Genomic DNA, 12669 nt, shown 5'->3' with positions numbered 1-12669 from the left:
GTCAGAGGCGGTGCGGTTGGCGCAGGATAGAGCAGGGTTTAGAGCTGTTGTGCATAGGGTCGCTATGAGTTGGAAACGACTTGACGGCACATAACAACAACAACAACAATACTAGGGAGCTCTGGTGGCTTAGTAGTAAGAAACTGCTGCTGTCTCGAAGTCATGCAGTTAGAATCCACCAGCTGCTCAATGGAAGAAGGATGGGTCCTTTTGTTCATTTAACTGCCTCTGAAAATCACTGGAGGGTCAACTATATGTTAGTTCCGACTCAACAGTACACAACAACAATGTTATATGTAAGGAGCTCTGAAATCTAGTGGGTAAGAAGTTGTGCTGCCAACCCAAAGGAAGATAGTTTGAAATACCCGCTTGTCTGAGGGAGAAAAATGGGTAGTCTCCCCCTGTCCAATACACAGCTTCTGAGAATCTGCTAGAGAGTCACCTCTGAGTTGATTCCAAATTAATGACAGTGTGTGAGTTTGAATTTTTAAAATGTTGTAGATAGGACGTTTTACATAATTTTAAGGATTGTTTATGTGTGCAGAGGTGACATGCTAGAGATGTTTTAGTTTATGACATTAATTTTCATTGCTATCAGAATATTTAATAAGGATGACCTTTATTAGTAAGTTTATTAATATCTTTTTTATTTATTTACTCCTCTTAAAACATATACACATACTATTTAAGTGTATATATCATATTCATAGTTCTGTGCCATTTACTTAAGAACAACAGCAGAGAAACAGACACTTTAAAAACTCATACGTGATATATAAAATATAATATAATATAATATAATATAATATAATATAATATAATATTTATATAATAAAAACGTATGTCTAACTTTTTAAAATTGACAAATTGCTCAACTTGAAAACAGTCTTATGAGACCCCCAGCAAGATGAACTGACATAGTTATTAGAGCCATGGACTAAGAACAGTGAAAACATGAAGATGGTGAAGAATCAGTCTTTCATTGTATTTATTGTAAGGTCATTAAGACTTATCATCGCCTTGATGGCACCCAACAACAATGGCAACCACACTATACAGATTTAAGAAAGTTTGATTGATTTCTTTAACGTTTAACCACTTTATGATACAGGGGGTTTTTGTGTGTGTGTATTGTACAATATCTTGAGATTTTCTTCTCCGTTTGTCATTTGGACAACATTTAAATAGATCTTTTTTTGCATTTTAGATAATGATATTCTTTATGCACTTTGCACTCAAGATTGGGAATCTTTTAAAAAAAATTTAGTGGAATAAGTATTTTAACAGAGAAAATACAAATAGGCTTATCAAAAATACATTAATTTCTCTAAATTAGAAATTTTTTTAATTAAAGTGTAATACTTTAGGATTATTTTAAGTTTTGTAGAGATTTAACTTCCTATTCTGAAATTATTTTTTTTGTTAATTTGTAAATACATACAATATTTATTGCAAGCAGTGTTGTTTTGGATCTTTACTGACATACTGTGCACTTCAGTAGTACCTGTTAGGATTTTATTGCCCTTGGAAATTTTGAGGTAAAATAGTTGTCAATAGCATACTGGTCATTTTTTCTTCTCTTTCCAAAATTTTCTGAGTTAGTGTTTCTGAAAAAGAAATTATTTTCTTCATAGATTCACAGATGCTGCTGGTTAAATGGACTGAAACCTCCAAAGACAGTGTTATCATCATCTCCTTCAACCTTGCACTTAAACTAATTGCTGTCCTTGGGTGACTGCTTCCCACTAGCTAGTTTGAAGTCACAAACCACTGTAGCCACAGATGATTGAACCTGCCTGAAAATGTGCCTCATCTATAGGCACATTCTTTAAGTAAAAACCAGAATCAAATTAAGCAGGCCTTTCAATTCGACCTCCTGTTGTGTTTATTGATGAGAGGATTGCTTATTCTGTACTGCTTATATATACTGGTAAAGACTAATGTAATAGAATCTTTTTATTCACTTGATAATATCAGTTTAAACAAATTGAAATCATATCTTTTTTAGACATATGTGAAAAGCCAAGATAAACAATTTGCAGCAGCCACTATACAGACTATAGGCAGGTGTGCCACCAACATCTCAGAAGTCACTGACACATGCCTCAGTGGCCTAGTGTGTCTGCTGTCCAACAGGGATGGTAAGTCTGCAGTATCCTTCTATTTTCGAGTAATTAATAATCTGAATATTCTCTTGATGTAGTCTCAGTGTTTTAGCACTAACCCTTTCATTTCATTCCGCAGTGTTGTTAGTGTCATCTCATTGAGTAACGTTTAATCTTAGAGAGTTACAGACTTAGAGATGTATATGGAAGCATACACTTTGAGATGAAAATGATACGATGACTTGGAAAACAGTGTGTGTATTCCCTACACTCAACTAAGAAATTTTAATTTGTTTATCTTCAAATTTTTCAATTTTATTTACCCTTTCCATGATGATTCTATTTTACTGCTTTTTAATGGCATGTAAGTCATGTGTAATATTGGTTCACCTGCAGAGGGTGCTCAAAGCAGGCAAATGATTTTGTAACATGGATAAATTACTACATCAAAAAATATGTTAAATTTGTACCTTCAAAGTTTTTTCTACTCTGAAATTTACTTAATAATTTATATTCTGGATTAACTAGTGTTGAAATTGATAATTTGGAACAATTTCATATTTTTATACCAAGCCATATTTAGATATGCTGTAAAAATGAAGAGGTAATAAGTAACCAATAAAATCTATAATCAAGAATTCACATTGTTTTGTTGTTACTGCTGCAGGTATGGCTTCAGAATAAGGGAGACCAATTGAGGAAGAAACAAAGAATACACTTTTGCCTATAAAGTGGATTACTTAGAGACATTTTTAATTATTGTGCATTTATTTAGAATAGTAGATTCTTTTTAGGAAATTATTTATAGATTTCTAAATAAAATTATATAGTATATATACAACAGAAGTATATATTTCATAGTGGCCTGAGATAAAGCATAGAAAAATTGGTTATTTTTAATATTTTAAGTGAAATAAAACTTTCACTACAAAAGCCTTGTTACCCTTAAATATGTATGCCTTTATATAGCTCTTTTAAGAAAATTATAATTTTAAGATCTGATGAAAAATTTCAAATATACCAAATAACACAGATTTTATTTTGTGAACTTTAAGTTATAAATATTCGTATGTGTTAGTCAGAAAATATTTTTCACAGGCAGTATTTAAAAGAATCAGGTGGCATAAAAATTATTAATTGTGGTTTGTTTTTTTAATAAATGGTGGCTTTGAAATGGGCCTATGTGAGATAGAATAATGTTACCCATTTAATTTATAACATCCTTTCCCTTTTGTTTTCTATTTTTATGTTCCATTTTAAAATATGACTTTAAAAATGTCTCTGTATCTTTAAAATGACTGTCTTTGTGAAAAACATTTCCAGAACATTAAAAGTTCTAAATCAAGGTATTACCCAGGCATTTTTTCCTTCAAGATTTAATTTGAAATTGCTTAGAAAGCTGATTAGTTTTATCAAATACAAATAAAATCATAGTTTCTACACTTTAATTTTGACTCTTCTAGTGTAAAATTTTCTAGCTGTGAAAAGTAGTTAACTACTATTAACGTAGCATGATAATTTTAAAAAAAATACTTTTTATTGAATTTAATGGAAATGATGACTACTTTGCCCTCAGTACTTATAAGGGAACAATAGATTATTATCTAATTAGATAATGAAAAACTAGTATCTATAATCACTCCTAAAATGTAGGAGGATTTATTAATATAAGCTGTGATTTTTGAGTTAGGTCTTGTTTTCAGTGATCGTAACTCTATGAAGTTTGTGAAGTTTTATCTTGCTTCAGTATTTAAAAACTAAAAATTTCTTCTTCACGTTCTGGTTGCATAATCATTATTAAGTGATAATACCTGGGTCATTGCCTATCACATATGCTGTACTTACATAGTTTTGCATCTAGTTTGGGGGGGGAAAGCCAAGAGGTAAAGGAATAAAGAGAAAATATCTTTTAAGCTATTGCTGCAATTCCAAAGGCATGTGGGTTGAATCCATCAGCTGCTCCACTGGAGAAGGATGGGCAATTCTCCTCCCATGCGATTTATGACTTCTGAAAACCCACTGGAGGATCAGCTTTGACCTGGTTCATACGAGACAACACAAATACAAAAACAATGTATTTTAAAAGATAATACTATTAAAGTAATAATAGAATTTATTTTGAAAATGGCCTTTTAAGATGAGATCCTCTGGAGGAGGCCTAGATTTCTTTAAAATCTGTTAGATCTTTAGAGGCTGTATTTGTAATTCTTTGATTTTCTGGTGAAATGAGTATCACATCTTCCTTCAATAATGTGCCTTTAAAACCTGAGGGCTTGCATTTTGATTACATTATCCTTCAAACTCTCTACTGTAGAGCTGGTTCTGACCGAAAGTAATTCTCCATTGAGTTTCTTGGGCTGTAAATTGCAGAGAGAGACAGTCCATCATTTTCCTAAGGAGCTGTTGGAAACTCTAGCCTTTCAGTTAGCTTCTCTGCCTCTTAGAACTGTAATGCCTCCTCCTGGTTAACTAATACTAATTGCCTGCTGACTGAAATGATAGTAGTTTAAACTTTCCAGCCACTGTTTTGTTGTTTTTTTGTTTTGTTTTGTTTTGTTTTTGAGTCACTTTCCTGGGATTTACACAGTACCTCCACCAGATTCTGCTTGATGGGCTAGGGTATCTCCTTAAAGCCGTTTGGGCAGCAAGATGCTAGTAGGAGGAGCATATTAACTCCACTGCCTCTCACCCCTTCAGTCAAGTCTTCCAGCCAATAAAGATCATATCAAGTCTTAAATAAGCAGTATGTAAGAGTTATTTTATAACCTTTTGTAGATAAAGAATTTGAGACTCATACAGCTAAATTCTAATGTCATGAAATAAAAATGGAAAAACTAAGATTTCATTTTGTCTAACTTCAAAGCCTATGCTCTTTATAGGTATTAAAACATACAAAAGAACAATTGGATTACTCTCCTGCCTCAAGAGGTAGCAAAGATTTCATTCCTTTCAATGTTCTTCTCATTCTCTTTTTTCCCCCCAGTTTCTTTTTTTAATTGAGATTTTAATGAACGTTTGTAGAGAACATGGATTTCCATTCATTCATTGTCTCACAGCCACTCTTTTGAAACAAAGGCCAGACAATCTGCATCCATAAAGATTACAGCCTTGGAAACTGTGGGTCATTTCTTTTCTCTTCTGTAGGTTCTTTGTGAATTGAAATTGGCTAAATGGCAATGATTCTTAGAAATGTAAAGATGGGGCAGTTCTCCCCTGCCTCTAGGTGGTTTGGGTTATTTAAATCTTTTATTAAAGGATTAAGTGACATAATAAAGATGTACCTCTTACAAATAGAAAAAAAAATTAAAGATTTGAGAGTTTGTTGTTTTTTTGGTTTTTTTGGTCTCATTTCATTTTCTGTAAATGTTGATAGTTTCCCTTCTTGGCATGGGAAGGGCCTTTCTGAGAAGACATGAGGCTTTTCCTAGCAACAGCACAAAGCTAATCTTTACGATTAACTTGATAAACAAATTTCCTAAGGATCTTTAGGAGAAATCTACATTTAAATTGGAATTGACTTTGGATAATTTAATTTCCTAAAGTAATTTATTTTAGGTAACTTAATAGCAAAATTTGGTTATCTGAGTTCCCTTATTACCATTTAATTGTTAATTGACAAGAAATAGCTTCCAAAGTTTTGCTGCCTAGAACTTCTAAGGACTTTTTTTTTCTTTTTGCTTTGTCGTGCTTCAGTAAACATTTATTGAGGACCTGAATCTGGGGAGATACTTAATACATTTTTAATAGATGAATAAGGTATTTAGTCAGTCTACAAAATGTTCCTGCCTTCACAAAGAACTCACAATCTAATGGAGAAAGTTAGATAAAACAAGTCTACTTTGGAAGCAGGAATGACATCCATTTCCTAAATAACATGCCTCCGGAAACTATGAACTTTGATAAATGTCGATAGTTGCAGAGCGGCTTCAGGCCTTTTGTTAATAGGGTCGCTATAAGTCGTGTTCCACTCAAAGGTGATCAACAACAGCAGTCTAGTCTAGTCTTTCAGATATTGCTATTTTTTCTTAAATGTAGAACCAGGGTACTTACTGGTTCTTGAACACTAATGCTGTCTAGAATAAATTGTCCATCTCCATTTGTCTCTCATTTTTCATTTGTAAAACAGAGTAATAGTATATTTTACCCTAGAGTGATGATCATGGGTTTGTTGGCTGTAGGGAAGACACTAGGACGTGATCAGAACATGGGGCTGTTTTTTACTTCAGACAAGTAGCATCACAGTAGTCTTGGAAACCAGGAGTTGTCAAAGGAAAAGCAGGGTGGAGTTACCTGAGGAATAATGAGAAGGCGCTGGTGGCAGCAAATAATGCACTCTTGCAAAGATGCTTAATAAACATTACATAACATTTACTCCATAGGGTCAGGTGCGTAGGACAGATACATTTCTCCATCATTGCTGCCAAATAATATATCTGTGGCAAGGTGACTAGCTCCTTTAGCATGAAAGCTCAACTTCAGTGTCCCTATTGGAGGCTCTACTTCTTGTAGCCACTCCCAGTATTTCATGTATCATTTAGGACTCTGTAAGAAACTGATGACATATTCAAAAGTATGATAGAGAAGAATTTATGTAATGAAGAGGGGGCCTGTTAAAAAGTGTGGGAAGGTTTAAGGGAATGCATCGAGATACACTGAAAGACCAAAAGACTAGCAAGAGCGGGAACTCCTATTCTGTGTACAGTTAGAGAGTGAGGACGTGAGGAGTGCGAGTAGTTACCAGACACTACAAGAGAGAGGCACTTAAAAGAACTGAGACGTTTGATAGAGGAATACAAACACTACCAGAGATGCTTAAGGATGGACGCAATAGGTTATACTCCCTAAAATAAATCAATTTTAAACAACAAAATTACAAAACAACAAAAAGCTAGAATTCAGGTTTTTGTTATACAGATTCCAACTCATTGCTGCCAGACTGGAACTACTGTACAGGATTTCCGAGGCTAGAATTATTATTTTTTTTTAACATGATCCTAATTTTTTAAAAAAATTATATACTGGATTACTTAAAAAAGATCATAAAGTTCATATACATTGTTTTCACATCAGATCTTTCCCCTTTCCTTTATCCACTCCTCCAAGGCTGTAAATCTATGAAAGCAGATTGCCATATCTTCCTCCTGTGGAGAGGTTAGTGAGTTTGAACTGCCAGCCTATTGGTTACCAGTGGAGCACTTACCTACTGTAGTAGCAGTGCTCATTGGCAGAGCAGGATCTGCGATAGTACTCTACTCTCTCCTTCCTCCTTCTGATACTCCCTGTTAGCTTACACTCTAAAAGCCAGGCCAAGGGAATGGGATTATGGTAGCCTACTTCTGCAGATAGAATTGGTGGTTAAAAAAAGAATGCTTCTATGAGTTAAATGAATATAATTCTGCTCATAGTCCTAGAACTCTCTGGCCTGAAATCCTCACTCTTTTTATAGCAACATTTTTACTAATACTAGTAATATTGATTATTTAAAAATATGTAAAGTACTGTTTAGATTGTAGGTATTTGACCACCAGTATACAATTGATAGGAGTCAAAGAGCAGTATTTGTGAGCTCTGGTTAAGAGCTGAAAGAATTTATGCATATGCAGACCAACATAATCTTTATTTTGCTTTTCTGATTTAAAGATTAGAAAAGTACTACCAGAAACTAGGAAACAAGAGGTTTAGAGATTAATAATCTTCTTCTTGAGCCACCTCTTCAGGTCTCAAAAATTAGTAGTGCATGTGTGGTTACCAGTTTCCCTAGTCTTTAAGGCATTTTGGAAAATTTACTAATTTTAAAGTTTTTATTTTACCATGCAGATTACATTTGAATTAAATTATGCCTACTTAATAACTTGTCTTTTTTAGAAATAGTTGTTGCTGAAAGTGTTGTTGTCATTAAGAAATTACTGCAGATGCAACCTGCACAGCATGGTGAAATCATTAAGCACATGGCCAAACTCTTGGACAGCATCACTGTGAGTATTACTGAGCTACTTACTGAATTGAATTGAATTTTACCCAGTTAATTATAGTTTAAAAATAAATGAATATTGTGTGATTTAGTGGTTAAGAGAGCTAATCTACTTGGATTCAACTTCTGTCTCTCAGATTCTATGTGATTGTGAATAAGGCATTATAAATATGTAAAAGGGAAACGGCAGAATAGAATGAGCCCTGCATTGTTGAATTGGAGATACCATTGAGAATTAAGTAGGTTTTAATGTACAGAAATAGAGTGAGATTGATATGGTTATGGGTGTGTGCACATGTTAATGTGCACACATATGAATGTGCAACTGTATAAACAAGCATATCTTTTCCAGCTCCTTTGTGAGTGCCTAGAAATAGTAATACTGGTTAATTATGTTGCTAACCAAAAAGTGACTTGTTTTTGGTGGTTTGAATCCACCAGCAGCTCTTTGGCAGAAAGAAGGAGCAATATTTGCCCAGGCCATTTACAGCCTCTGAAAACCTACTGGAGGGTCAGTTATGAGTTGGTACTTGCTCAGTGGCAATGAGGGGGGGTTTTTTTGAGCATACTTCTTGCCTAAATATTATTTTTTTTAAATTGAAATACAGTTTCATCTCATAAAAGTCACTTTTTAAAATGTTAAGGATTCATAAGGCTTCAGTATATTTATAAGATGTACAGCCATCATCAGTAATTCTAGAACATTTTCATAACCCATAAAAAATTTCTTCAAATTCTTAACATCAATCTAGTCTTTAGAAACTTCTAATTTCTTTACTGTCTCTGCAAAATTGCTTATTTGGGTTATTTCCTATTATTGGAACCTTATATGTGTTTTTCTATGTCTAGTTTCTTTGATTTGGCATAATATATTCAAAGTTCATATGTATAATAATATGTATCAGTATGTCTTTGTTTTTTATGCTAGATCTTGATTTTTAAATGCTATTTTTATTAAATAGAATCAGGGCTCCATAGAAAAATGGCTGGCTTCAGGACTAGAACAGGGAAAGAACAAGAGAGGCTTGCAGCATCATGTTAACCTAATGAGAAAAGTAAGAATTGGCTCACAGAATGATAGCCAGATGTCACAGTGATTCAGCAGCCAGGTTGAAGGGGCTTCCACTGGCCAATCTGAACAAAAGAAAAGATAGCAAAAAGAACTGATAAGTTGATACTAGAATAATTGAATGAATGAATGAAAAAGTAAAAGGGAATCTTATAGTTCAAAACCAGCTTATAAATATAAAAGGAATGATGGAATTAGAAAATTAACATTTACCACTTGTCAAAATGGTAATTGAGTCAGGCGAGAATCATCAACAAATGCTAAAAATTGTAGATGAAATTTGAGAGTTGCCATTTTCCAAACACATCCTTGTAATAAACTTCCTGCTGACTGTTTCATTCATTCTGAGTCTTAGTTTATTTATATTTGCTTAATACTTCTTATTTTTAACCTTTATCATTTTTCTGAAGAGTTTTAGCAATGGTTTGTGGCTAGCTTTTATTTTCATCCAAATTTAAAAGTATATTTTAAATGAGAAGTCATTTTACCTATATTTAGTATTGGACATATTTTACTTCTCCTTCTTGTTTGTTTTATCAACCAAAATGTTTAAAGTGTTTAAAAAACAGTGCTTGGCACATGAATGAGCTTATAGCATGTTAGATATGTGTGTGTGTTTTTAAAAGCAAACAGATACTATCATATGACTTTGATTTTATCGGTATTAAGCATATAAATAATTGGAAATATGTAAACTAAAATTTAAATTTATTCTGCTGTTTGGAAATGTAATAAATATATGTCAGTATTAGAGTTAGCACGTATGATCTTACTATGACCATCTTATCTTTTGAAGTATCTTTCAATTGTATTAAATGTTACTTTTGGAAGAAAATTTTTCCAGAATAAAATGAGGATTGCTCGAACTGAATTTCACATACTATTTAGTGGGACAGGTAGCGATTTCATATCATAAAAGACCACTTGAAAGATGTTATTGTGTAAAGACTACTGAGTCTTTTTTAATATTGGAATAGCACTTTCTATGCTCGTTGCCCAGGTGTCTCCCTGAATACCTGACATTTCACAAGTTATCCACTCTTGCCCTGCCACCCCAACTTAATTCAGGCTTAAGTTTTAAAGTATATTGAATCCAGATACAGAAATTGGTTCTGATTTGCTGTTTGTATGCAATTTGCTTAGATGTCTACTGATTTTGCCTTTGACAAATTTAAATAAATAAAATTGATGTTTTCTTAGGATTTACTTTAGACTATTGCATTGTGCAGTAGACCGATGTTGAAGCACAATAGGTTTTAAATTGAACTGCTTACAGAGTGATCTGTAAAATCTTTCTAGATGTCTTTCTATAACTGCTGTGGTCGGCTTGGAATCATTATTTGTTTTTTTTAGGCAAGTTAATGGGTTAAAGTGGTGGTGGAAACTGCCTCCTATTTGGAAAGTGCACTTAACTACTTGCTCAGGGCATTTAGAATAAAGAATCAGGCAAAGTAATTTACAGTCAGTTTGTCTTTGAAAATATTGAAAAGCAAAGGATCTTATTGAAAGAATTATGTTTGTGGCTCTTTATGTATATATATATAATACATTAGTGTGGGTTTAGTTTGCAGTTCTTCTTTTTACCAGTGGCTTGAAAGACCACGGAGAACAAAATATTACTCATTTTCCTACTATTTTTTCAGTGACTTCAAACATTTGATACTGGTAGCCAAAGAATCATGCTATCAGTGCTGGATAAACAAGAGCCCTGTAACTCATTTGGGGAAGGGAGGAAAGGACTTGAGCTTTTAAAAAATTCTGATCCTAGTAAAATGCACAAAAACATTGGTTAGTTAATTTCCTAAGCTTTTAAATAAGATGCTGTTACCAAAAATTTGCTTTAAATATATTCATTTTTATATAATTTTTTTTTGTGGAGAAGTTTTGTAAATTTGGGGCTTTTTTTTTTTTTAGCTTGAGAATTTTAACCTCTTCTAGAATCTCTTTGGGTAATATCCTTTCTACCACCACTTTGAGATTTTTGTGGTGAGCATTAGAATTTCTTTTCTGTTCAAACAACTCTATTATAAATGTTTTATGTTGTATTAGGTGTTGTTGAGTACTTGACGATTGTCTCTTTTATCTTAATGTATTCACATATGTAAACTCTCTTAACAAGTTTCTTCTTTTTTGGTTTTGTTGTTGTTTGTTTGGTTTTCTTTTTTCCACCCAGTTTTCAAAGAAGGATATAGTTGTGTTACTAGAAAAAAATTACTTAAAGTAGGGTAATAGATTGTGATATGCCATATAACTCTCATTTTCATACTATCAATATACAATAAAATATTTAAGAAAAATAAATCTACCATAACTGAAGTCTGAAGTTGCCCATATATTCCTATTTAGAAGTACTTTTCATTAAGTCAGGCAACTTGAGCAGCTCCATACTGGAAAATTTAATGTACTACTCAATTACTGTTCTTTAGACTAATTTAAAATAATAGATTAAGAGAAAGGTCTTAATGCTGTGTAACCTTTGGAACATTAGAAATAACTTCTTTCTTTGCAGAAAGGATACCAGTTTTATTATACTGCATGAAGAGATGAATCATAGCTTTTAGACTTTTTCCCCCTTTCTTGATTTAGCATGTTGTTGTTGTTGTTATGTGCCATCAAGTCGTTTCCGACTCATAGCGACCCTATGCACAACAGCTCTAAACCCTGCTCTATATTGATTTAGCATAAGTATACTGATTTCTTCTCTTTTGCTCAGCTTAGTTAAAAGATATATAATTTTTAACAATGAATACTGTTTTGGTTAAAAAGGTTTTTTTTATTAAAAATTACTTCATTCTGCTTCTGATGAAAGTACCAATGTAGTGCTGCCTTAAATATTTTTTATTTAATAAACAAATTGACTGTTGTGAAACAGTTTGACTTGTTAGATATTATTATAAAATTTTCATTATGATAAATAAAATATTAAAATATTAAGCAGTATTAATCATACTTTTTTCTTTAACTGTTATAGGATTTATAGCTATGAAATGTACAGAGAGTATTAGGACTTTACTTGAGGAATGGGAAAAGGACTTTATTTTTAAAAGTATTAACATTCTTATTTTTTACACTATTATTAAATTAAAACCTTTGGCTTTTAATTTACTATGTAACCCAAATTTTTTATAGTAGGTGAAAATGTTTGCAGAAACTAATTTGCGTACTACTTCAAATTTGTTTTTTAATAGGGGAAGCTATAACTAAGCAATCAGTGATAAAACTAATTTGTGTATGGTAAATGTTCTTAATGGTATTGATGGAAGATTTCCAAGTTGGCATTAAGCAGTGATTATTTTTTAAGATAAAAGTGAAATTGAGGAAAAAAATGAAACTGAGATGATTTTAATTAAAAAAATTATAATGGCAAAATGCAGTTGTTGTTATGTGCCGTCGAGTCGCCTGCGACTCATAGCGACCCTATGTACAACGGCCCTAAACTCCGCTCTGTCCTGTGCCAGTCGCACTGTCTCTGACACTCCCATCCCAATTATCCCAGTCACTGAATCAATCCACCTCATAGAGGG

General features: G+C 32.8%; 1 protein-coding gene across 1 annotated transcript in view; it reads left to right on the top strand.

Moving 5' to 3' along the window:
- Nucleotides 1-12669, top strand: part of AP3B1 (adaptor-related protein complex 3, beta 1 subunit) — a 358199-nt gene that overhangs the window by 203769 nt on the left and 141761 nt on the right. Inside the window, exons 15-16 of the mRNA XM_006889841.1 lie at nucleotides 2009-2141; nucleotides 7971-8080. Coding sequence (XP_006889903.1) covers nucleotides 2009-2141; nucleotides 7971-8080 — 243 coding nt within the window. The remainder of the gene's footprint in view (nucleotides 1-2008; nucleotides 2142-7970; nucleotides 8081-12669) is intronic.

This window comes from Elephantulus edwardii, unplaced genomic scaffold, assembly GCF_000299155.1.
Source record: "Elephantulus edwardii isolate Elephantulus edwardi_28Jun2011 unplaced genomic scaffold, EleEdw1.0 scaffold00082, whole genome shotgun sequence".
Lineage (NCBI taxonomy): Eukaryota > Metazoa > Chordata > Mammalia > Macroscelidea > Macroscelididae > Elephantulus > Elephantulus edwardii.
The sequence above is the reverse complement of the archived record's forward strand: the minus strand, read 5'-3'. Positions and strand labels throughout refer to the sequence as shown.